This window comes from Agelaius tricolor, unplaced genomic scaffold, assembly GCF_023055355.1.
Source record: "Agelaius tricolor isolate 1412-34295 unplaced genomic scaffold, bAgeTri1.0.p SCAF_10, whole genome shotgun sequence".
NCBI lineage: Eukaryota > Metazoa > Chordata > Aves > Passeriformes > Icteridae > Agelaius > Agelaius tricolor.
The window spans coordinates 8,201,988-8,229,329 of NW_027269270.1; the positions used below are offsets into that span (position 1 = coordinate 8,201,988).

The 27,342-nt window shown below is 38.1% G+C and overlaps 2 protein-coding genes across 2 annotated transcripts in view; one reads left to right on the top strand and one right to left on the bottom strand.

The window, feature by feature from the left end:
* Positions 1–3,531: 3,531 nt before the first annotated feature.
* Positions 3,532–16,766, bottom strand: BOLL (boule homolog, RNA binding protein). The gene is made up of 7 exons (XM_071434582.1): positions 16,669–16,766; positions 13,050–13,144; positions 7,644–7,768; positions 7,042–7,113; positions 6,305–6,352; positions 5,116–5,241; positions 3,532–3,647 (listed from the first exon to the last, which is right to left on the bottom strand). Exons 2-7 carry the CDS (start codon positions 13,075–13,077, stop codon positions 3,552–3,554), a joined length of 495 nt encoding a protein of 164 aa, XP_071290683.1. The 5' UTR covers positions 13,078–13,144; positions 16,669–16,766; the 3' UTR covers positions 3,532–3,551.
* A 3,606-nt stretch (positions 16,767–20,372) lies between these two features.
* PLCL1 (phospholipase C like 1 (inactive)) overlaps positions 20,373–27,342 on the top strand; it is a 189,000-nt gene continuing 182,030 nt past the window's right edge. The window contains exon 1 of the mRNA XM_071434584.1: positions 20,373–20,432. Within this exon, the coding sequence (XP_071290685.1) occupies positions 20,415–20,432 (18 nt within the window). The 5' untranslated portion in view covers positions 20,373–20,414. The remainder of the gene's footprint in view (positions 20,433–27,342) is intronic.

Sequence of the window (27,342 nt, forward strand, 5' to 3'; positions counted from 1 at the left end):
CGATATAGAATTCAGTCAATTTAACTAAAAGGAAGGAGATTACACATACATTACCATCTCAGGGATGAATGACACTGATTATATAGAGTTTGGTTTATGAAGAGAATTATTAGCAAGTGTCAAACTGCAGGAAGCAGGCAAGTGATGCTGCAGACTGTGCTAGATCTGAGCACATCTTATTATTCACTAATTCATAAATAGCAAGCATTGCAATGAAACAACTGACCCCAAATGCCACAACTGGCAGCTGCTAGCTCTTATGGTGATGATGGATCTCAGCCACACAGGAAGGACTGGACACAAAAAAAAAAAAAAAAAAATTAATCAGTAAAGATAGACTAGAATGGCCCAAATGTTTAATAGTGAATTCTCCATAGGGTCATCAAGCAAAGAGAAAGCAAAAGAAAAAAACCCACTGAACTGAAGTAAGAGCAAACAAACAGAAAAGAGAAGTTTGCAAACAGGACGCAGAATGAAACCATGTGAGAAAAAGCATGCACTTCCTGTACCTTTCCATGGTAATATCCAATTAGCAACTGGAGTTTAAAACAGCCATTTTAGGGGCAAAAGACCTAGCTGCAGCTAGTGATAAGTCTCTTGGCAATCATATGACTAGAAGTTTAGATTCACATTTCTTAGACTAACATATCTATAAGCAAAAGGCTTAGCCTCTTTCCATTTCACTTACCTATACAGAAAACATGCAGCAATATTTTTGTTGCTTCAGATGGAACATCAGACAATATAATGCAGTACAAGTATAAAATAACTAAACTTTCCCCCAAATGATTACACCAGAACTGTTATGATAGACACAATTTATATCAATCTACCTGCATGTGTATCTATACAAACATTTACAAACACATGTATATTTATATGGCTTACACACACTGAACACAAATATTCCCCTATTACTCTTACCTGCAGAGAACAACAGTGCTATGTTCAGTTAAATTTACAGAACACTCACAATGCAAAGGCTATCATGCACCACTATGATGTGAATGCAAGCATCCATGAACTACAGCACAAATGACACTTTGTCTGGTACTGTTGATGCCACCCAAAACCACAGCTTGACACAAACTATGGGAAAAGCAGTAACTGCAACAGACTAGAACCATGCCTACCCCCCAAAGGGGACACTGCAGCTCAAAAGGATAGATAAAAAAAAAAAGCTAAAAGCACAAAATAAAACAAACTCTACCCACCCACTCCATCCATGTGCCCGAACCTTTTACACTTTGCTCACTCTGTAGACTGCAATTGTGTGCTCAGCTCCTCAGGCCTCAGGGGTCTCCCTCATAAACACACAAAATATACAACTAACATTTACCAGGCCAATGCCTCCGAACTTCAGATAAACACTTAACAAAACCAAAACTTAATTCACAGGTATTTGTCCTGGGCCTGAAGTCAAAGATCACAAATTTCAATCCTCACTAAAGTTCCCACTGTTACTATGGTCCAGGTAACTTTTGCTACCAGACACTATTTAACATATACACTTTGGAAACATGAAAACATTCCTATATCATCTTCTAATATGGAGATAATCTGAAACCTCCAGTAGAGATGAGAGATCTTCTCACTTCCTGAAAAAAAAGCATCACCTGGCAGCCTTTGAGAATGAATGTTAGCCTTATCCATTTGTACAGACGTGAATATCTGAAGTCATACGCTCATCAAGAGAGCATGCTGTTAATTGCCAAAAGAATTAAGCTTCAAGTAAATATATTCAATGTCATTAGCAAACATACAAACAACAGGGAGAGGATTAGCATTTTTGATTCAAACTTGATCTTAAATACCAAATTTGGATCTCAAAATAATTTATAGTTGGCAGTTGGAATATGTTGTTTTTTAATTTTCATTGGCACTATTAAAAACTTTGTACTAAAAAATAGCATTTTGTTGGCAAAACTCAATAGTTACTACTATTTGTACTGATGGTAGGACAGAAAGAATGATGTGCTGTGAGCTGCATTTGAAAGCTGTAAGAAGTCTACAACTGTCAAAATACCTGGATACCAGCTGTAGCATCCCACTCCCACCACCTGACTTACAGCTCCTAGGACAAAGCCCAGGAATTGCCCTGGGAATACACAGTGCAATAGAGGCAATTAGCAGATGACCTCCAAGGTACAGCCATTACTTCAGGCATTACTACTGCCACCACTTGGCAGTTTTCAAGCAGCAGATATGTTTGTTGGGGTATTTTAAGCAGACTATAGCCACCAGGCAGTTGCCTTCTGCAGCTGGGGAGCAGGTGGTAATACCACAGGCATTTGCCTAACACATAGCAGTGTGCTGCCAACATTTGCCTTTTTCAATCATTGATGAGAGCTCAGCCACAGACACACAATACAAGCTGATCATATTCATTACCTGGGAAACATATTCAAACTCCAAGTGGTATGTGAAAAGGTAGTATAAAAATTTTAAAGGGAAAGTTCTATCTTAGAACTACTAATTACTAGTAAATGAAGCTAACTAAATAAATAAAACTTAAACCACAAAGACTATTCAGCATCAACCTGCAATGAATAAAATTATCAGAATTCAGTAAGCCTTTAGAAGGGTTTAACTACCTGTGAATCTACTTGAGACCTTAACAGAGTGGAGTTTTAATTCTAGGTAACAAGACTTCTGAGGAAACAGGAAAGAATGAGCAAGAAATAGAGGGCACTTTATTCCAAGACGACATTTGGGTTACAGCCCCCTCTGCTGGAAGTACCCAGTACATATTGTTACACAATAGTCTGGAAAAATGTTACAAGTAAAATAAGTTTAAAATATGAGGAAAAGGGAGCTTACAACATGACTTGCATTCACTCATGTTTAGTCTTCCACTTGCAGCTGAGTAAGCAGCCCTCACAGAAGAGTAAGTGCCGTAATATCAAGAAACTGACAACTTTAGATCTCTGTCATCAAGCAAATCAGTTTTGACGTTATTTCATATATGGCATCAATAGCCTTATTAATTTAGGTAAAAGCACCTTAAACTGGAAACAGAAAAAAATCCAACAACTTTCACCAGGTGACATGGAATAATATTCAAATGGCCTTTCTAAATCAGAAGTGCACAAGGAAACACCCAGATGTGACTGACTGGGACAGCTCTTCATTCTCCATGTTTCAAAATTTCTTCATAACATGAGGTGCTTTTCTAAGGCTGAAGTATTGAATAAGAGGTAAAGACCCAGAGAAAGCAACAAGGACTTGTAACCATCATCTTAAAGAGCTGAATAAGGTTCACCATTTTCTCTCAAAATGTTTCTTATTTGCCGTTTACTTTGTAGCTCAGTCTTAAAATAACTACTCATGTTTTGACTTCTTATTAGTTTCTCCAAGAAGTTCCAAAACAAGTAACATGTTTGTCCCTCTGTAACAAAACTTCAATTGAAGAAAAACCTCAGCTTGTTTCCAATATTTCCCATTTCCTTATGTACCAATTAATTAAAGAAAGACTTTTTCAACCATTCCCCTCTTGTCTTACTGTCACTACTTCAAGAAAGAAGACAGCAATACTGCTGTGCTTGCTATAACTATCTTGGTTTGATACTCACAGCTGCAGGCATGGCTATGTGACTCTGGACATAGGGCTGGTGATGTAGTGTTTGAACTCCATGATCAGAATACAGCTGATACAACAAAAATACAAAAAATTAGCACAAAAGCTTGTTTCACAATGTTAAGTTTTTTAAGCCTTTCGTATGAATTTAGAATCCTTAAAACTTCAAATTGTGGGCTGAACTACTGACTTTTTTAAAACACAATTTCAATATTTAAATCTATGTTTTCCCCACTGATGAGCAAAGTTTAGTAAACTTAGTTTATCTTAAATCAGTGTCACAAATCACTTTCCTTGACAGAAGTAGCAGCTTCTCTATTACAAATTTCGCTCAGTTCTAATGGGAACAGTGTTTAAATGTGTAGACTAGCACATCAAAAATGTAATTCCCAGCAGTATCATACTAATAAAATATTTACATACAAGTAATACTGACTACTCTTGGAATTTTACACCATTCCTCTGAAATTTGACACACTGCTTCCTTTAACATGAACAAATTGCCTACCTGTAGGCAATTTGTACCTGTAAACCAAGAGCACATTACATCCAAATATTCTTTAAATAATTTCAACTATCTTCTTAGTGCTCATGGATTTCAGATCTTTGTACACCTTTATATCAAAATCATGAAATAGTACAGGTAAAATAGTACTGTTAATAATATTATTATAAAATATATACCAGGATTTATGCCCCTTCAGAAAGGAAGAAAAATCCCCATAACCCAAGCCTTGTATTATTCAGTACCTTTGTAGGGAAATTAAATTACTTCAGAATGTCAGAATTTTCCACTTCAGATGGCTGAAATACCAGTTTTGGAATTTCTCTTGTGGGAATAAAACACCCATTTACTTTTGGAACCATACTTGATTACTAGTATTATTAATTAGATGTCCTAATTTAACATCTATTTTGGCCTCCCTGTTCATGAGGAACAATTATTTGAGGAGTACCAATTAATACCAAAGTGAAAATGTGTGTAATTCAGTTTTTCCTGTAGCCATCTACTATAATTTTTCATATCCAATCATCAAGAGATTGATTGAATAAGTTTTTTTTGCTTACAGTTTTTGATTCTATATCAGTAACATTTCTAATGCTTAAGAAATTTTTAAAGTATAATAAAGCACTCTTAATTAATTCAGATCATCAGAATATTTAGAAACAAGCTTCTACTCAGAGAAGAATTACTTTAGAAAAATATTGTGGTTCAGGGATATTCAACCCAACATTCCAAAGAATGAACTCCCATTTTATTTAAACATTACTTGCAAACAAAACCAATTCAAAAGTCCTTATATTGCTGTCTGCAATACATTTGTGACTCTCTAAAATATTTCAGAATCAAAGCATTCTCCTACACAGTAATAGAAGTTCTAACTTGAGGACACCTGAAATTATTTAACATCAACATACGTACCAGAACAGTTGACCTCACTGCTCTAATAGCCAGTGCTTAAAATAAAAGATTGTATTTTTCAATCACGAATAAGCACTTTAATTTTCAGCACTTTTTTTTGCATTTTTTATAATACCTCAGGAACTGCAGCTTCCATTAGGAGAGGTGGAGATATACATCCACCTTCCTGGTTAATTCCTATTGGCTGATAAAAGACTTCAGATGGTTGCAGGTACAGAAGTGGAGGTGAAGAGGTAGGAGACTGAAATAAAACACATTATTCAAATAAATTTTCTAATTTAAGCAGGATAAATAGAAGAGCTTATTTTACAGTCTTTGCTACATATAAACAAAATATAAAGCTTTATTTTAAAGTGTCAAATTCATCTTTGATAACCTAAAGAGACTAAATGAGAGGGAAGTGGATAGAAAGGCCAGGTAGTAGGAGAAAAAAAAGTCCTTTAATTTTATGTGGTTTTCAGATTTTATTCACATTTTGGAGAGCATTGCAAAATCCTAAAACTTGTAAAATTCACATTTAATCTCAAAATCACAGAAACATACTTGAGTTAAATTTTCCCTTGCAACACAGTTACACTAGCAAAATAAGTTTTTTGTTTTAAAATAATTAGAGTATCTCTGTAATTCAGCATCCTGATTTCAAAGCAGTGGATTGCTCTATTAGGGTGGAACAGACCATAACTGGACAAGGCTGGCTGCTATTAAAGTAATGAGGCTGCATTGCAACAGCTCAAGCTTAAGAGACTTGGTCCTCCCTTCAGGTTCAAACACTTTAAGTTCCTCAAGTGTTCAGATTTCCATATTAAGCTGCTCTTTTACAAAACAGATAAACTCTCCCCACAAAATGACTAAGTTAACAATAACTTCTTCCTACTTCAAGGGCCTGGGTCTAATTTCACCCAATTTGTGTCCACGTGCTCCTGATAACTCTACCCCTATGAAATGTCAGAGTTGTCAGTTAATTACTAAGTTAATAGCTACTTCTTTAATCAGGTGAAATTTGGTAGTTTTTAACTGCTTCTAAAGAATTTCTTAGCTAATTTGATACAAATATTTTGCTAAATGGAAGGGGAGGGGAAGATGTTTTCTCTACATCAGACTTACATTTAATGCTTCAACAGATGTTACTTTATCCTTTCCATTGTAGCAGTAAATGTTGTAAATACATTACTAAAACACAGCAATTAATACTAATTTCAACCAAGTTGTGAATAGTGGGAAATCTCACTCTTAGATAAGCACAGCAAACCTTCAGACTAGGTGAAAAGTAATGGTAAAATGCTGCAACTACAACCTGTATTTACCTGTGGAACAGACCACTGCCACTGACTTGAAAGACACTGTGTTGGTGCCTAAAATTGAACAAGAAGCTGTCACTAATGTGGTGAAGAACAAATACACACAGAATGACTACTACTGTCAAATCTGTAATTAATTTTTAACTAAAAAGAGGAAATATGATTTTCATTAAGCCCCAAATTACTCAGGAACATGGTTTTATCTATTTCCACTCAGCCTCCAACTTGACCATTTCATAAACTTCAAAACTTAAGTCAGGTTCTCAACAGAGATGCTCAGAGCACATGAATCAATGGACCCAAGCTGGACCAGTAAAAAATGTGCCTTTAAGGGAAAGGTCTTTATTGTGAGAAGGGTCAAGTATAGGAAGAGGCTCTCCAGAAACATTGTGTGGAATCTTCATCATTGAAGCTACTTGAAACCCAACTGGACAAGTACCCAAGAAACCTGATCTAGCCAGCCCTACTCTAAGCAGGAGTCTGGCTTAGACGATAAGCCAGCTGTCCTGCAACAATCTTTTTTTGTCTTTACAAAAGAAAATGTAACTTATTAAACTTGCATGAAGTTACATAGCAAAATAAACTGTATTCTACTGAAAAATCTTCAATGAAATTAAAATATATGTTTCACACTACTATTACAAACTATCTCCTAAGAATAAACAGACCTGGGACAGTGCTGCAAATAGTACTGCATGGCTGGAGGATTAGTGATGGTCTGAAAATCATTTTCAAACAGATACCTGATAATGGTACGTAGGAGACTGATAAACAGGTGGAGCAACCATCACAGGTGAACTGGAAACAGAGCGAGACTTCAAAAGAAAAGAAGTTACAAATCTTAATGCAGCAATTTCATCAACTGTCACTCCTATTACACACAGCTCTGGAGTACTACGATACTGAACCACGCCCCTCCCTTTTGAAAATGATTCACAAAATTTTAACCTACACCCAAACTGCTTCAAATCCAGTGTCTCTAACAGCCTATGGTAGATCAAACAAAAATCTCTGGCATACCCACTCACACCTTCCTAGAAAGCACTAGGCCATCACTATCTAGAGACAGTAGAACTTATTCCTGGGGCAAGGCCCAGACTGATTATGAACTGTCCTGTTCAGTAGGTCACAAAGGAAAAGTGCTCTGTAGAAGCACAATAAACTGAAGTGTTATTTAAAAAAAAAAAACAAACAACCAAGCAACACAAAATAAAGTCTAATATAAGGAAGCCAATTAAGCATCTAGAATGAGGCATAGCTGAAGAAAATAAAGCAGAAGGGACTTGAGAACACTGCAGCTAGCCTGGTCCATAGAAAAGCATAAGTATCAAAATAAATTCCTTACTGGCCATGGCTGCTGAACAGGAGAGACTTCAGATGTATGAAAATAAGCCACTCCATTATGGTAAACGTATGGATATCCACTGGAAGTGGTCAAGTACATTGTACCAGCTTCTGGTGATACAGCAGTAGTTGCATACATTGTACCAGCTTGTGGTGTCACAGCAGAACCTGGAATAAATATTTAAAAACTTACTTGTAAATAATTTTTTTCAGATGTGTATACCAAGAAAAAAAAGAGAAGATCACTTTTGATCTTCACAGAAAGAAAACATTCAAAGGAAGGAACATGGAGCAGCTTGTCTAATGCCATCTCAATTCCCTCTCAAATACGATCATGAAAGCAGATGGCCACAGGATGTCTCCAGAGCTAGATGGGAAAGGCTGCAGAAGATGACATCCATACAAATAATTAAACACAACCCATAATATGGGGAGATTTCTGGAGAGAAAAAAAGACAAAATTAATTCTGCAGCTGAAGATGAAATCACAAAATAGTAACATAGTACAGAAAAAAATCAGGAAGAACACAATATAAACATCACTAAGTAAGTTTTAGTCTTTTATCTTGCCTTGCAAAGGTAAAAACCACCACTTAAAAACCACCCCAAAAAACACTTCATAAAATGAAGTGCCATTTTATGAACAGACAAAACACTGCAGAGACAACCAGAATGCTCAGTGGACGATGACCAAGAAGGGTCCCACAGAGATTCAAGAGCTTTTATTGATAGTAAGAGTTTGACTAATTCCTAGAAAAGCCTTAAGACACCTGGATACAACACAGATAATAGATTACCCATAGACAGGCTACAATGTTAGGATAACGTTAAGCACACCTCAGGAAAGCTAAAGGCTGTTTTAGTTCCAGTCAGCAATCTAGAATAGCACTTACTGCTATCTCAGATGAGGAGATCAACACAATCCCATGGCCAACAATCCTGTCCACTAGCCACCAAGTAATTGCACAAGTAACTGCACAAACTTTCTGCCAGTGTTGAGTAAATCTCTGGCAAAGAAAAAGGAAATCTTCCTCATCAAACGCAGAAAATTCACTGATGAAAAAATACATTTTGATGCTGGGGAAAAGCAAACCAAGTGGCTCTCCCAATTATGTTCAAAGCTCTCATCCCAAATGATCCTATGACAGAAGAGCTAAAAATAATTTTGCTCTGCAGTAGGAAAGACAAGCACTATATATGTGGGCTACAGAGGACAGTAGTTAATTGTCCAGCTCTCTAATTCTGTGTAATATAATGGAACCCACAGCTCTACAGTGACATTTTAAGTCCAGGTGTTCTGGCTTCACAAACCCAAGATGAGCTGCAGTAGGACAAAGCATTCTGGTGACAGATACACTGAGCATGAGAGCAGACTTACTGAAACCAGGCCCTAGGAAGCACCTGGATGGCAATATGATCCTATATCACAGATCTATCCTAGGCATGACAACAGGGAGTTGAACAGGTCTACAAATAAAGATCTCAAAAGAACGCAGCAGCTTTCTTTGAAAAGCTTTTTTTTAAAGATTTTTGGTTACCCCTCTGTTGCCTCATGTCTCAATTAAAACAGATATATGCCCCTTTTCTATCAATTTACACATTCATTACAAGAGTCAGAGGAAGGAACTCCCACAAGTCAGGCAACACAACTGAGAAAATACAAGTCAATGATGGAAAGTGAAATAAAGCATAGCAAGAAAATGGCATACAATCTCATGATGATGACTGAGCAAAGATCATACTGAATAATTTCTAGAGCAAAGAAACTATACATTTGGAACAAGTATTCCATTTCCCCATGGCAAATAATAACCCATACAATTACACAAGGGAAAGGGGCATACTTGGGCACAAGCAGGGGAGGAGGCAGACTTCCTGTCTTCAGCAAGCTTGTCTGCACCAACAGCAGCAGTGTATACGTGAACCACTAATAACAGAGCTGACAAATTAAAGAAAGCTTCAGAATTAAATCAACATTTTTCTGTATTCTGGCCTCAGAATGAAGATGAGCAAAAGGATGGGTTTTTCCTAACTGTTCCAAAAGGCACCATAGGACAAATACTGCAGCCAAGTCCCAAAGTACACTTCATTGCCTGCTGCACTTGAAAAATAAATCTATTTTACATTTCTGACACACAGCCCTTACTGAAGACAACTGACAGATCTCTTCTTAAAAGTTGGTGGTTTATAGCCTACATTTTCAGTATCCATTCAGTATCTTAGAAGAAACAGCTCAAGAAGAGAGTGGGGACTACAACCACGCACTCCTTATGATTTCTACCAAAGAAAGCAAGATGCAACAATCCTAATGGGTTTTAATAACAGAAAATAATCAATGAATAACAACGCCACTAACCAGCAGAGCCTGCTTTATCCTGTAGAACCTGTGAGGACACACTGAATGTTTAGATTTAAGATTCTCTCAGGCAACTTGAACTTCCATTCAGTTTGTTCCTAGATAGGTAATTCTCTCCAATAAAGTAAAAGAAACAACACACTGAGAGATAAAAGAACCAAGACACCATTAATCTATTTATTTCAACATTTCCACTTGCATGCATTTGCTTCCACTGCAAACCATTCTGAGCACGTGCCACACACAGCATTAATGCAGTGCAAGACCAGGTACATCTTGGTTAAAAACGTCTATTCGCATTGACAATACACCAATGCAAGTAAAAATACATACGAGCATTAGGACTCCGCACTTGTTTTCTTATTGCTGGTCCAATATTCAATTTCTTATCCTTATAGTTGAGCTTTTTAGCCTAGAATTAAAGAAATAAGACATTATTATTTTCTACACAGATCTAGGTATCTGAGAAGTGAAAAATAACTTAGTAGGTTAGACACTTGAGCATGAGAGCAGTTATGTTGAAACCAGATCCTAGGATATGTGTCTGGAACCTGGTGAAATTCCTCAAGGTCTGTTTTTAATACTAACACAGTTAGTAGACTGCAACATAAAAGGAAGTTCTAGAAACATTATTCAAAATAGAAGAGTAGGACAAAAGAAAAAAATAAAAATCAGAGGATGATCAGAATTTCATACAAGAAAAATCTTATATTAGATCTCTTGAAACCATTTTAACTATCAGACCAAACTTATCTTCAAATGCAACTTGGCAAACAGAGGACCAGAGTACTCAGGCCTAGTACAAAATCAATTAATTCATTTAAGAGACAAACATAATGGGGATTGTCACTTACATCTTGTAAAATCTTCTGTGCCTCTTCTTGGGTTTCAAATGTAACAAAGCCATACCTAAACAAAAATGACAGCAGCTCAGCCTCTAAAGTCTGTATTTACAAACACAGCACATACTTACTTGATGTACACTACAAGTGGCATTACAAGGCAAATTAATGGGTAAAAAACAACCCTAGAAGTAAAGATTGAATTAACAACTGCATTCTTAGCACCTTTTTAATTACATTCAAGTATGTGGCAATATACTACCAAGAATGACCAGCTGTTCTTGTAGCCTATGCCCTAAATTCCTTCATTGCTATTAAAAAAAGATTTTGATCTAAACCTTTCACTTCTTGAGGTGACAAAGATGAGACATTTGGATTTTTTCCAAGTTAATATTTTACTGTAATTCATAGTACAGCTCCCACCTACTTCAGCAACAACTGTGAATGCTCCCCACTGCCACAAACACAATCCACTATTTTAAACTGAGTTCTCAAAAAAGCAGTGATGCAGCCATTATCTGTGAATTTTCCTGTAATTCTTAATAGGATTAGCATTAAAAAGAGTTCTGTGGAGATCAAGGATGAAGCAATTCTCATACTTTGTGACATAGCATGTCTTTGACAATACCCCTTCTAACTGCTGCAATAAATCAAACAGGCTTTCCACTCAGAACTCCTGCTTTTCCAACCCCCTCAAATCATTCCCAGAGTAATCTTGGTGGCACTGCCAGTGCAAAGTAAGTATCTGAATGTATACAACACATACATACAAAAACCCAAAAAACCTTCCTCCCCCTCCAATAAATCTGACTTCACAGATTCAAAAATATTTGAAATTTAGGAAATGTGTATTTTTGTGCACATGGTTTGTTAAGGTCATGGCTCATTTCTCAGGGTCACATTACAGAAGGTACGAGCTCCTACCCCTCCGGCCAGCAGATCAGATTTTGCAATACAAGGTTATCATTCTTTGTGAGCATTTGTATGTTAATTTTAATACAGAACTTCAATAAATCTGACCAGCTGTACTTTCAAATTTGTGGGCTTTTCTTGTATTGGCATCTCTTAACTGGAAACATTTCCAAGTTCAAAGAAGACAAAGTATTCTCCTGCTTGGGACGTTACCTACACAGAATTTTCATTCTGTACACTGTTTGGATAATAAACTAATAGATGTAATCACAAACTTGTAAGTTTTTAAAATAATTTGTCAAGCAGAAGCAACAAAGCCTGTGCTTGGAGTTCAGTAGAAATCCTAACAGCATGGAAAGTAATTATTTTCCAACAGATGTGCTGTGAGACATAAGTTGGTAATCACAACTGCATAATTATTATGGGCTATATGGACACACACACATGCTATTTTCAGATACTTCTTGGAACTTCTTGGAGTTTACTAAAAGGGCAAGAGGCTTGGTGACAGATCTGGACCAAATTCCTGAAGTCATGCAAGTGCACTCTGTGCCAAGAGCTGCAGCTCAGCACATAACTTGCTGACACATGTTAAGCTCTGACAGCATTAAACTGTCCTTACTCTTCAGGAGAGAACTTTAGAGGTGAACTCTCATGCACACTCCTTTTTGCTTCAGCCCTTCTTCCTCCCTTTGGCAGTGCACTTCCCCACCTTATTGACATCACCTTCCTTTGGGTTGCAGCAATAATTTCACCATGCAAGCTTAATATTTCTCTGTATTTGTTCTTTGTCATTTCTCCTGACTTCCAGTCTCAGTCTCCATTGTAAGTAATCATGATTTAATATCAGATTTGTCCCCTATGCTGCTGTTCCAAAAATCTTCACACAAAAGTCTGTTACTGCCATGCACTCCAGCACAATCGGGTGTATCTCAGCTCTTCCTCCACTTTAGGCTCCTTTCCATACTGGCTTTCAGTAATAAAAATATATTTAATAACTAAATAACCTTGCTAGGATAATCTACTTAAGTAATAGTCACTAAGAAAACCTGAAAAAAATGGAAACTATTAATTCTGTCCTAGCTACACACAGCTTCATCTTATAACATGACTAAGAGTTTTAGTTATGCAAATTGGAGACATTTATATAGAGATATTAAAGGGCAAGAACAGATTTTCACACACATGGAATAACTGAAACATCAGTGATAAAATATTGTGAACTATAAAAAGGAAATTTACTATGGTCAGCTTTCTGTTATTTTCAATTTCCACAATACACTTATTCTTCTATACCAACCCCTTTGATACTCCAGCTCTGTCATTTATTATCTTCACTTCTGTCACACTGCCATACTGGGCAAAAAACTTCTTCAGGTCATTTTCATTAGTCTAGTACAGTAAATCAAGAGGGGAAAAAAAAGGAAAAGTTGGTTTGCATAGTTATTCAATTAATTAGTTCAATGTTTACCTAAAGACTATTAATGGATGTACTTTGCTACAAACTAATTATAACCCTGCTTATGAAGACAGAAGAATGAGTAAGTATGAGCCTCAGGGCCCACTTAACTACTACATTAATTATTCAACAGTAATTCTAGAAACTTCTCATTAGTAGATTTATGTAACAACTGTCCTTTTACAGTTAAGATCAATGAAGCAGGTGTACTAGATCCAAACTTTATTTTCTGTTAATTACACGCTAGAGCAGTTTACAGTACAAAAAATCACTGCCATACTTTCAACTGCAATACAACAGAGCATATAGATATACACAGGCCACATAAATCCCCCTAAACCACAGTGATTTAGCGGTCAAATCCATTCAATATACCATTATCCCTCCTGAAGTGTTTTTAACATGAGAGTCTGCAAATACATACAAGCACACAACACAAACTCCCCACTGTAAGAAAGAAAATGTTATTCCAATGGAGAGTGGTCCAAGTCAACTTGGAAGGAACTGCCTCTTTCCAAGTATGCAGGGAATAAGACAACTTTCTAATGTAAAGACTCACCTAAGCTTTGTGAACACTCCTCTGCCTTCTATGAATATTTTTTTACAATGTAAGCATATATCACATATGATGCAGTAAGCATCACTCTTGAGTTTTAAGTTTTATTCTGTATAGCCCTTAGTTAATGCTACACCTAACACTGGGAGAAGCACAGTTATATGCACACACCACTCATCTATACTCCTCCTTACCTTCAAGTATACCAAGTATTGTTTTACTTCTAAGTTAATGACTTTGACTGTTTGTATACAATTTAGGGAATCCTCTCCGGCACATCAAAGGTTTATGTGCCTCATCCAAGTCTGAAATTGATCAGTGCTCAAAGTACTACCCAAGGACATAAGGGCTTGCTACACAGAACTATGAATTTGGAAAGACAAAGGTTTACATGCAGAGCACTGCATTAATGCAGAATAAGAAGGAAATGCTGTTCTAAGATGCACAGTGAAATCTGCAAGCATCTGAGCAGACATAATATTTAGAAACTTAGCAGAAACACATTCAGGACTTGCCTTGCCTTTTCCTGCTTATGATAATAGAAAGGCCCTTGTCAGATTCTTTAAGGAGGGTAAACGCTTAGGATTAGCCTTTGTCAGTGACACATGGCCTGCACCACTAAAGATGCATCATCAGACCAAGATGAAAATGTTCCCAACTCTAACTTCCCTTGCTGAATTGTTTCTCTAAATTTGAGAGACCAGGTGTTTCCTCTTGCAAACAGGAATCACTGCCATGGTGATAGACAAAATGGCAAAATCATAAAAGAACTTGTTAGAAAGCAAGTAAGTTTTTGTTGATTAACTGTCTCCCTTTCCCACAAAAATGAAGTCAACAGCTTTTGCATCACCCCAAGTGACTTGAATAAGACCTTTGGCTTAAAAAAAATGCCAAAAATGCCGATACTTTTTGCCATGAGATTGCCAATAGAAAGCAATTCAAGCCTGACATATAAACCCTATGAGGATGAGATCAGAAATTTAAGGCTGTGTTTGATATAAAGAATCATACCAAACGGAAAAGCAACTAAAATGGCTAAAGAGGTTTCATCCCTTCTATTTCCTCGCCCCTCTGCAAAAAAACTCCATCCTCTTTATGATTACAAACATGCTTAAACTGCTGTTGAAAATACAATTTCATAATAAATTTTGAAGTATCAGCAACTGAACCAAGTCAAGAGACCCTTCACAATGAACAATAAGTATGATAATTAATAAAAATGTTGATTTAGCCAGAAAAGTATTTTAACCTTTGAAATTGCAGTGAAGACAGAAGAGTGCAAGAGAAGTCTTTTTATAGATCCAGAAATTTGCTTACTATTGGTGCAAAAAGCTACTGTGCCACTTAATGAAGTCTAAATGTACTGAAGGTCCTGTAGATCTTAGAATATGAACCCCTCTGAATTATCTCTGCCAAATAAAATAGAAGATTCTGGAATTTCTGGCACTTGTTATGTAAAATAGTCTAAGTGAATTGTCAATTCTTGTTCCTCTTCAAATGAGCCAGTACTCAGAAGGTCTCAGCCTAGGAGGATTGATGCAGAGAAAATACTCTTGGTGGGAACAAAGCAACAGCTAAGCAAGCTAAGCATGTTTTGCAAAAGTCAATGGCTTAATTAGTTATCTAAAGGGGGAAGAGAGAAAAAACCTTAAGCTAATCACAAATGTTAAAAGCAACTGAACAAGGTGAGTGTCCAGTCGGGTGTCTGTCTCTGCCCAGACACGCGTAGGGTGGTCCTGGGGCAGCCCACGCTTCAGAGGACGAGTCTGGACTCCTCAGTTTTTTGGTCTTCAGATTGTTCATTATTTCTTATCTACAGAATTTTCTTTCTGCCCAGCAGAGGTCTGACCTGCAAGGCAGCCAAGGGCACTCTGAGCACCCACGAGGCGGTCGTGTCTTTTTATACTAAAAACTACGTACATCATATTTACCTTTATTTCCCAATACCTTTCACCCGTATTAGCAAGTGCACCTTCACCATGGACCAATCCCCAAGTGCCAACATCACCACAAAAAATGGATGACAAGAAGAAGAAAGAAGAAGGACAAGACACGCCTCGATCCCTCCATCTTGTCTCCATAACCCCCCTGTACCAAAACCCTAAAATCTACATCTCACCCTGTAAATACATCATTCCTGCACCATTCACTCCCAAGTGACTCTCATGTCCTCAAACAGGTGGCACATCCCTAGAGGGATTGAAGTCAAGCCACCAGGCACTCCTGGCAACATTCCAGGATTTCTGAGCCCCCCCAAGGGTTCTCTCAGTAACTCTGGACATCCAGAGTGATGTGCTGAGTTCCCGCAGGTGAGAGTGGCCCAATGTTCACTGCTCTTTAAAGATTTTAGGGAACACACAAAGGCACAAGCATTCTAGGAATTAAGATCAATATGCAAATTACCCAGAAAAGCTTACACACTTCTTTTAAAAACAAACTCTTGCCTTTAAGAAAATTACTATGGTGAGGAATATGCCCACTGTAATTGTTTGTGTAAACCAGAAGTGTTAGAGGAACAAAAGCCACTGAGGTTTGCTCCACTGGCCATATGAAACATTGTGACAGTTTATTAAATTACACTAAGTGGTATACATAAACAAAACGTTCTACATGTTTTTCTTCCATCAGCTCTGCTGATAACAAAGCTATTTATTTTGAAAAAAGAAAACTCTGAAGAACTGGTATATCAAAAGCTTCTAGTAGCTAGGTGTACAGAGTCAACTTTGTAGGACTGTTATGGAAATCAAGGCTTAAAGCTTTATCCTCTACTGTAGGTTTGGCTATTAAAGTGAAGAGGACTTACCAACAAAACAAATACACATGACTGTGTCTCTCTTTTTTCCCTGTTGATTTTTATACAGTTATAAATTATAATTTAACAGCAAAAAGAGGGAAGAGTACCTTAAAATCAATTCCTCCAACAAAGACACGATTTGGGGTAACTGTTCCAAACCTTGGAGAACCGATCAGATTGTTTAACCTCACCGGTGACACAGTGTTGGGACATGAAGGTAAAGATTCTGTTTGCATCTGATCAGTGGCCTGCTGATTGAAAGAAAACATTTTCAAAATCTTACTCATTATTTATCAGTAAATGAAACAACTCTCAACAGACAATGCATACAGAATTTTTCAGAAGGCACAGCAGATATTGAACATTAACCATGTATATTTATTCAGAATGAAGCTCAGTGTTTAAACACAAACTCAATCTTAATCAATTCTGTAACTTGGTGAATACACTATGGTCTGAAGTCCAATGTTAAACACTTCCAAACAGGACACCAATCTTGCTTCAACTTGCAAAGCACCCTGCTGCATGAATTTCTGGTTATGAATTCTATTATACAACATATCTTCTCGCTCCTAGAAGCCCTTACTTTTAACCTACACAGAATGGACATTTTAAGCTCAATCTATGCTCTCACACACATCTACACAAGTCTATTCTCTGCAACAGCCTCTGATTAATTTTCCAAGCGCTGAGCACCCATAATTCTGCCACAGGAAATCAACAATCTCCACACACCCGATGAGAACAGGTCTTGAAGACTGGTATTTTAATTCAACATCCTCTCAGCCTACAAACACAACACAGCGGGCCGAACAGAAATTCCCTCTGCAGAAGAACAACCAGATTGCTCTTGCCCCAGTAAAAGAGCATAACACAATGGGATGTCATGGAAACCATTATTTGGTGAAGCCTGCCTGATGTTTTAAGTTCCACCATGCTTACACCTGTGAACAGTGAAACAATTTAATTGTAAACTCTTTTCAAAACAAAACAATACTGCCTTACAAAGTCAACCCTAACTGTGAAGATGATAGCTGGAAAGCAGCCGTGTAGTATTGTCACTAACTTCTCCAACAGGATTATTTAATACTTCTTTAGCTACCTAAGAGTTACTCCTACTAATTCTAAGTAATGGGTTAATGCTATTATTATGGATATCTGAAAGACAATAAATCCAGCTTAGTTCATGCAATTTCAGTTTTAGAGAAGACACAAGTCCTTTCCAAATGTACTAAAACACATACACTTGGGGAAGAGAAAAACCTGAGGCTTTTAACCCAATCTGTTCAAGAGACTCCAGTATGCATCTCTCCTACTGGGAATGCTCTAGAGCACTAACCTGAACCAACCCCACCTCTAGCAGGCAAGGAACCACTACAGTCCCCAAGAGGATTTGTTTTTGCAGCAAAAAATTCCTGAAGAACAAAACAGGTTACAGTCTCCATCTCTCACAGCAAACTCCAACTGTATAATCATCTGGCAACTGTGTTCGGCACACAAACTTCTGGATTCAACTATAACAATTAGCAGTTGACAGCACAGCCAAAACGTATTCCGTACCTCAAAGAGGCCAAATTGCATTTTCTCTATACATGTTTTAAGAGCCGATACATTAAAATAAGCCACAAACGCAAATACCCCAATGGAAGAAATGAGGAATTAAACATACCACTTATGAACTCACAATAGTAAATACGGTAAATCCCAGTGAGTTTAAAGTGTTACATGTTAAAATTTGCATTGCGATAATCACCTCTTTATCATCAGTGTGGCAATAAGAAAACAGTATTTAAAAGACCAAATACGTGCCATCACCACATCACTTGCCTAAATATTTGTTTCTACTGTTTTGTAAGCTTCCTTTTTATCAATTTCCCCAATTAATACGGATATTTACATCCATCAATATTTTTATCGATTACTTAGTGCGTCTGGCAGCTGTTCGTTAGCAGAATCGCAATATTCACTTTACACTGAGCACACCCCCAGCCAGACAACCTAACTCCACGAAGGCCTGGTGATTAAGCGTACTTCTCTCCCTAAACACCTCTGCTTTCCAGAGTCCGTGTGCTGGAAGGTCCGAGCCAGACCCCGTTGCCCCGGCACCGTGTCCCGCACACCCGGGGCCGCCAGCGGCTTCTCCACAGCCTGAGGCCGCCACTGACAAAATGGCGGCCCCGCGCGGGCGGGCGCGAGCCGGGGCGCCCCAGCGGGACGGCCCCGCTGCCCGCCCGCCCTCCGGGGCGGCTGCCCGGCCCCGCGGCCCCGCCGGGCTCCTCACCGCGCCCTCGGGATCCATCGGTCCTCGCAGCCGCCTCGGCCCCCGGCACGTTCCCGGCACGCGTCGCGCTCCTCAGCTCCGCCTCGCGCCCAGCTGACGCGCACCCGCAGGGGACGGGCCTGCAACGGGCGGGGGAGGCGCAGCCTGGAGGTTCAGCGCGACGGAGCGGCCCTTCCCTCGCACGCCTCAGCTCGCCTTCCGCGGAGAAATCTCCTCTTTCTCAAATCCTCTCCCCGCAGTCCCCGAGTACTTTCACGGGATCGCTGCGACGGGGCGGCCAGGCGTGCTTCTGTCCCGGCACCTCCCCGCCTCAAGGCCTTGGGTCTGCCGGTGTCCCCGCGCCTCCCGGAGCGGGCTCGCGGCCGCTCCGCTGCGCAGAACCCCAGCCGCTTGTGCCGATGCCCCGACGGGTGTCGGGTGGCCCGGCTGCTCTGCGCTCCCCGCGGGTACCGTGGCAGCACCGGGGCGGGTGGTCCGGGCTGGCTCCCCGCGGTGATAGTTCTGAGGAGGGTGTCGGTACCACCCCTCGGAACCGTGCTTTGAAGCTCTGAGTCAGCCCAGGAACCTCCCTCCAGCAATTTCCCTATCACCTGGGGAGGCAAATCCCAGCTGGGTTTATCCTCCCAACTAGGGTGTGAAACGGGGAGGAAAACAGGGTAACATATTTCATCTGGCCTCTGTGGGAGAAAAACAAAAATGTCCGGGGATGTAGTTACCTGTGTTTGGTTTACCAGGCTATACTTGATGGGTGTTAGAACACAGTTTAGACTGAATAGCCATCAGTGTGAAGTAGAAGTCCTATTTCAACTCAAACAATCTTCCTAAGATTCCCAAAAGACTCTTGAGTAGGCAGGCTAGGGATGACCTTGGAGATAAAATTTCTGGTCTGCTCAAGAGAACTGGAAAATAGCACATTAATGACCACCCCCCAAAATACTCAAAATATTCTTTTTTCCACCCTTCCTGAACTGGAGGAGAAGCACCAACAGTAATGCTTGTGTCAAGTGTACTTCTGTGGTCATTTACTGAACTGCACTACAACCTGCCCTCCTGTTCCATGATTTCATCCTGTCTGCAAATAAATTTTGACCTTAAAATATCTCTGGAATTAAACTGGTCTGAAAAAAAAAGAGTCATTCAAATGACAAACTCATAATCAATGCAGGTATGAAGGTGCAGCCTGACAAAAATCCTTGATCTGATGACAGCAGGAGCTGATATTCAGACAAATGTATGCTGAGAGAACCACACCAGAGGGAAAACTTTTTCAAAGTGGTCAAACATGCACAGGCTAAGTCACCCCGAGACTCAGTGTCAGGCTCACTACTCTCATTAGTTACTTGTAGGAGGATAGAATATAAGTAAACAAAAGTAGTATAGAATGTTATCTTAGCCCCTAAAGAGTTGCAGCCGAGCCAATTATTAAGGATTAGGAGCAGGCCTGATTTTAACAGGCCACACCTGTAGCCAATAAGAAGAGTGTTATAAAAGGTAGATTGGTTGGTTAAGGGGAATTGGAGTCAGTTGGCTGCTGTGAGGACAAGGGGGAGTTAGTGCTTAGAGGAGCTTCCTATGAACAACATCAAGGAGGTATGAAACTCTAGCAATACAGAGCCCTTGTAATATAATGACAACAGTTACTCTTGTGGTTTATGTTTTCTTGCTGCTTTAAAATAAAGACTTCAAGGAAGAATATCTTGACAATGTCTAGCTTATATTTTAGTTGAATTCAAATATTTGTATTGTGCTTTATGCATATTATACCCATCCCACCTAAACCAAACAGCCCTTCCCATCATGTAAGACTCCCTGAGGGACAGCAGACTTGCAGTCCTTATGGGACTCTACACTGCTCCTTTTTTGGTGTTGCTTCAACACCTATCAGTTTCTGTAATGTTACTCTTATTACACAGAATAAAAACCCACAATCCTAGAAGAGTTTCTAATAATTCTGTGCCGGTAATATATAACAATATAATGCTTAACTCTTACTATTGGTTTTTGGGTTTGGTTTTTTTTTTAGCTGAGAAAGTTGTATAAAAGTAAGGCAATTTTAGCAGAGCTGATAGGATTTTTTAGAAGTACTTATTTTGTGAGATTACAGCACTCTGCTGAATTGCATTCATTTTATGAATATTTATCAGACAGCAACAAAGCTTATCCTGAGAACAGCACTACATTTTAATGATGTGAAAGGCAGAATAGCCCAAGCCTTTCATGTGCTTCATATCTTGATTTGGAGAATTTAAAGTGAGAATAGCTGAAAGAATAAACAAACATTCAGAGACATAAAAGTGTATTTTACAGTTTTAATTGTTGTATCTTCTACATTATACCTCCTCCTTTAGTTAAGAAACCCAAATCTGGGACATTTACATTTAAATTAAGACAATTGTGACAAAAATGGGACTTTTGCAAATAAATGAGAGAGACTGAGCTATTTTTTACTGTGATGCTTTAAAACCTGAAAATTCAACACACCTATAAATGTAGCAAGATTAGGAGAAGAGCTGGTAAATAAAATACTCCCATGTATACAAGATTTGAATATCACAACAAAGGCTGCTGGGCTGCCCTGGTACTGCATGGCTGCTTCATTAAGGGAATTGTTTCCTGGCTGAGGGAGCCACCCTCAAAGGAAGTCAGGAGTGCAACTGTTTTTCCTGATTCCACAAGTCAGCAATATATACAGCATGAAATTATCTCCCCTGCTGTTCTCTCCCACAAATTAAAAGGCAGTGCTGGACAGTAAGAAGGCAGTAAAAGACAAGAGTCTGACTATGCTGGTTCCTGTAGGTTTTTGCCTTTTGTCCTTTTTTTAGCATCAGAGAAAGAGGTTAAGTGAGGAAAAATAAACCAAAGAAAAAGCGAGAGAAAAATAAGGAGAAAAAATTAATTGGGAGGAGGAAAAGAATTCTCCAGGCAGAAAAAGACAAGTATATTTTATGAGTAATACATGGGCCTTACCACAAATTGCTATTTCACTGATTCACTGACCTTGAAAAGACATGCTACCATTTTTGCTACTATTATTTTTATCTGTGGATAACAACACTAGTTTTCCCACCAGCCTTTTAAGATTCTTTCATGGAAATTTAAGCATTAATATGTCCTTGTCAGAAGGCGTACCTCATGAAAGATTACTTACTTCCTGCTCTGAAGTTCATAATAATGTTTCTTAGGATGGTACTAGAAGATTGGCTTCTGTCTCTGTTGCATAAACAACTGTATTAAAAGAAAAATATTTATCTTATGTAGATGTACACACTGATTTCTCTTACAAGCTTGTGACTGGATTCTCTACATTCTGAGCCCAAACTGAAAAACCCAAGAGCTCTTAGGTCTTCAAGGACTTGGAGGAGGCCTCTTGAGGGAGTTAACAGTGCTTAGAAGCACTGATGATGGTCACCTAAGAAGTTCTCTGTGTAAAAGTTATGGTCAGTGCTATGTGAAAAATGCAGAAGTTACTGGTAAGTTCTCCATTTATTCAAATGGCTGTATTTCTTTTATATGATATTTCCATATTGCAGGCCCTTTTCCCCACAACATTCCCTTTTTGGGTTGGGCACATCTCTCTTCTCTATGAGCTGTGACTTCTCACGCCCTCCCAGTTTCCACCCTTCTCTCTAACCTTTGTCTCTAGCTCCTACTTTGTTTCTGGTTGCCCTAACAACACTCCTGCTCATCTCCTCTTGTCTCTGTCCCCCTTATTTAAAAACAATTAGTAGATACATAGGAAGAACTGAAAGCATTGATTTTTAAAATGGATTGCTATTATTTTCCTACTTAACACTGAATTTGAAGAGGTTTTTCTATATTGTTTCAGTTAGAATCTAGCTTTATGAGATCACTTATCTCTGTGAGTGATTACAGGATTTTTATGCTTGTTTCTATATTATTTTGCTCAATTTGCAATTCACTCTTTTTCCTACATTTGGTAGAATACAGTCTCAGGGCATCTGTGAGCTCTGAAATGTTTTTTACCTTTTGCTTTCCGTTCAGTTCAAGGGGGTTTAAGTGTTTGGACAAATAGGTAATTTAAATTCAATTTGTTTTATTTGTAGTGGCTCATAGGAAATAATCCAGGGTAGTTTTGGCCCACACTATGGACCTTGGGATTCACAAAACAAGAGACATCATTCTCCCATTTTTCCTTAATTTTTTCCTATCCTCCCCCAAATCACAAACCTTTGAAAAGTGCTATGTTAAAGTATGGCTCAGTGAAGCTCATTGTGTATAATATCTGCTCATAAAACCATTTCTTGGCATCTTTGAACATCAAACATGCAGCGTATATAAAAGAAAAGCTCTGCTGCCTTTTGACATCTGCATAGCCTGAAGAGTTAATACACCTGAATCTCCTAAATCTTGCTACCAAGTCTGATTATACCTCTAAGATAAGATGAAGAGAGGGTAGCTGGTTAGAATGAGAGGATTCTTCCAAACCACAAAGGAAACAGGTGACTCTAAGTTTGCCCAACACATTTTATTAGTGATTAGTCTGTAAATCTGTGTATTTGGGAGTAAAACACTCCTGGCCTTGTCTTTGCAGAATGATTCAATTGTGCTAATCCTAATGTAAAGTACAGTGGGAGTTAGGATGGCATATAGATCTTAACCAACAGCTGACTGAACCCCACTCAGAAAAGACACAGATAAACAGTGTTTAACAATTCTTCCAATTTATGCATCTTATACTCCCACAGTGGCAAATTTGAGGAAAATAAGCTTACTTAGATTAGTCATTAGGCTTTTTTCCCCACATCCTTCTAACCTGACATTAAGAAACATGAAATTTTGCAATAAAAGATTAAGTACACTTCATCCCTGATGGAAAATATTTTTAATCTTCTTAAAATCCTGTTCAATTAATACCAGAGGAATTTAAGTTATTTTGAGGATTACATTGTGATCATAATCAGCTTGCTTTTTTTTTTTTTTTTTTTTTTGAGGTGACTTTTCTTAATGAATTGAGAGGGGCCAACTTTACACATATGAAAAAGAACTAAATATAAAATGTTTTTAGCAGTTTTCAAATTCATGTAACCCTGTGTTTGGAAGTGGTATCAAGGACTAGACCAGCCTGCATATAATTTTATCTTCAGTTTAAAAAGGAGGACTTTACATGGTATTTTTTCTCTGTTTGCATATACTACCACTTTAGTCAGTGTAGAAGCTGTCAGAAATATTGCTGGGAAATACTGTCTTGACTTTTTCTCACAGGAAACCAACTTTCTTTGACATGAGGCAAATGTGGGTATAGCTCTTTCCTTGTGAGGCCAGTCAGGCACAGGTGATCTAAAGACAGCAATGTACTTTTAACACTTACTTGATTCAGGTGCATCTGGTTTAGCATTTTTGTTTGGATCAAGGGGCAGTTTTGAAGCAGATCTCTGGATTATCCTAATTTACCAACTTGGTTCACATCATGGAGTAGTTTCTGAGTGCAAACTGACCTCTCAGTTGAAACCATGAGCTGTTGTTATCTTCTCCAATGTACAGATCTTCTGTCCTTGGGACTGGACCTGTACTTTCACCGAAGTGCCAATGGAATGGATTTCAGGCTCTCATCACCAATGCTCTCCCCACACAGACCCACTACTATTGGGTTATTTGATACTTTCCCTCACATCCTTCAGGACCTTGCAAAAAGAATTTAAATGAATTATTTTCTCCTGGTGGTTAGGCTATTGCATAGCACCTCAATGCTCCAGGATACTCACAATTAACTTATGTCCAAAACTAGTTAGGCAATGCAAAATATCTTTCAGAGAGCACATGTTAGGAGGAAGATTGTATGATTAACAGACAGAAGAATAGTCTCAATTCCATTCTCAGTATATTGACCAGATTTTCTCAAAACTCTTTACATTATTCCTTCTGATGTTGGTAGCACTTACCTTCTGAGGTAGTAAGATTAGAGACTGTAAGGGTAGATTTTGAACTAGAATATTACCAGAATACTTTCCAGCCTTAGTAGGATGAATTCCTGGCTAATAGGTATCATTTGCAACTAATGCTGCTTCCCCAGCAACTGTGCAGTTCATGATAAGCCAAATAATCCCAAAAAATTGCAGGTAAGTGTGTGGGTGCCATGTACATTTCTAACTCTGAATATATCCATTGAGCTAGCAAGGTACACAGTACACTTGAACCTACTTTTAAGCAATTACCAAAGAATGGAGGAAATGAAATACATCTATTGGATCATACTCTTCACAGTAGTTAAGAAGTTCACATAGCCTGAAAGTTAGCAACAACTACAATTAAATTTCTATGTATGTGTCACAGCTGAAGAAATACTAAAAGCAATGATCAGAGGAGTTAAAAAGAACTCTGAAAAACAGTCATTGGTAAATGTTCTCATTAAGTGGAATTACACCTACCTTAAAAAAGAGTCATTATTATTATCATTAGACTTGAATAAGAATTCATTGTCAAGACTCCTTAAAATCCTCAAGAAATTTTCTGCTATAATGTATATGGCATGCCTTCTCTTCCCTCCCTAAAAACTAGACAAAAACTAAACATGGCAACTTGAGAAAGCTTCACTATTTGCACAAATGAATAAACTGTTTTACCTAGATTGTAGCATGACTTCTGGCATCATTTCAGGCTGTCCATTAAAAACCTTATTTTCAGTTACTTGTTAATGTCTCAAACTTCAATCACTGTGGCCAAAAAATCTGAAGATGAGTGTGACTTATGACGTGAATCTTCATGTAAGTGAACTTAATTCTTGGCAAACATCCACCCTTGAAAATCAGATTGGAAAAAAATGGTTACTTATTTACAAAACTAAATAAGACATTTTACTGTTCTCCCTTAAATTTCTAATGTCACTTTCTTCTTTATACCTGCTGCCAAATTTGGTGGAAGAATCACTTTCTTACCAGGAATCTACCCTTTCCTGTCTATAAAATTTGGTTCAATTGTTGCTACCTGCTATGACTGTTTACAGAATCTATCTCTAATTTTACCCCACTTTTCATTCCAGGCTTTACCTAATCTGGGCTCCACTCAGGCTTGGGCCTGTGTCTATATAGTAAGCAGAGGCTGTGAAATAGGATCAAATATGATATAATTTGAGGTCCTGATTTTACCATTTCTCACACTTAATTGGCATAGCTTTGGGGAAAACAATACTCCTAAAATAAAGGATTATTCCTCAGAGGTAAGAATTTGCAGGAATATTCTATAACAACCGCATTTTAATTATTAATAACACTGGATTTGCCTGAAAGTATCAGCAGACTGAAAAGAATTCCTCAGTGACTTCATGTGGAATAAGAACATAATTAAGACAGAGGCATATCACAAAAGTCTCTCTTGTTAAGTTAGAGAAGACACAACATTTTTACTACCTAGAAGATACAATGTGATGTGTAAGTATAGTGAAGCTTTTTCAAAGATCTAGGAAGCAAGACAAAACAAGACTTAACAAAAAAAAAAGAAAAAAGGAGGCATTGAATCAATTTGTGTGTGTAAATATATTTAAAATATGAAAATTGAAAACATATGCAGTATGTTTTAAAATGAAGATGTAACTACGTTTACTTTACATTGCATTTTGCAGTTGCATTTTTTTTTACATTGCATTTTTTACCCAGCCTCAGAGCTTAATTATAGCTTTACAGGCAAAATATGACTGGGGGTTCCTTTGCCAAAATGTGAGTGAAACTTAGCAACAAGTACATATTTGTATAAATAAATTATATCATTCTTGTTTTTAGTTGTTTTATAATATCACATTCATGATGTAACAGCAGAGACACAATAACTGCAAAGGCTTTAAAATATCACTTCTTTAAGAATTATCTAGCAAAACATTTTCCCATAAATAGCTATGCCTAAGTCTCATCAATGCTAAAATTGGTTATGATTTGCTGTCAGTGTGAATGCATATGTGAAGAAATCAAACTTTTCCCCCCATTGTTTTCCCTGCCTTGGAAGTTAGATGTTCATCACACAGGAAAATCTGTCAGTTTTCACACTTCATCAGCCCTGTTCAATTGGTACAGGAGAATCACTTTTGGCTCCCAGCTTAACACTTAATTTTAAGGCATTCCCAAAATGCAGTGTCTAGGTGCAAGTACTGGCTTATGTAAGCTGTGCTTCAGCACAGCTCCAAGACAACTGTATTTTCAGCCAGTTTATGATACAAACTACGCCCACTGAGGAACAATTGTGTGCCTTAAGGATGGAGATGGAGCAAAATGAGTGTAAAAAAATCCACATTAAAATAGATATTGCAGGCACTTGCTGACTTATGTTCAGACAAACACATAGATGTTTTTAACAATCTTACCTTTCTTAGTTTGAGTGAACTCCTTGACTCTTCTCAAAAATCTGTTCGTATACCTGAAGTAGGTATGGACAACACAGCAGTGTCATTGTACAGGGACTGCATGAAACTGAACACAGAACTTGTTACATACTCTTACCACCAACCAATCTTGCTTTCTTTAAACTTTCTATGCAAGCACTTTTACTGTAAAGC

Bases quoted from the DNA above. Each gene is read 5' to 3' on its own strand.
- BOLL (XM_071434582.1), bottom strand. From the start codon at position 13,077: ATGACAGAGCTGGAGTATCAAAGGGGTT. The intron at 5,242-6,304 runs GTAAATACAGGT...GTTTTATTTCAG, and splicing joins GGCAGTGGTCTGTTCCACAG to TCTCCTACCTCTTCACCTCC. The intron at 3,648-5,115 runs GTATTATAAAAA...TTGTTGTATCAG, and splicing joins TGGAAGCTGCAGTTCCTGAG to CTGTATTCTGATCATGGAGT.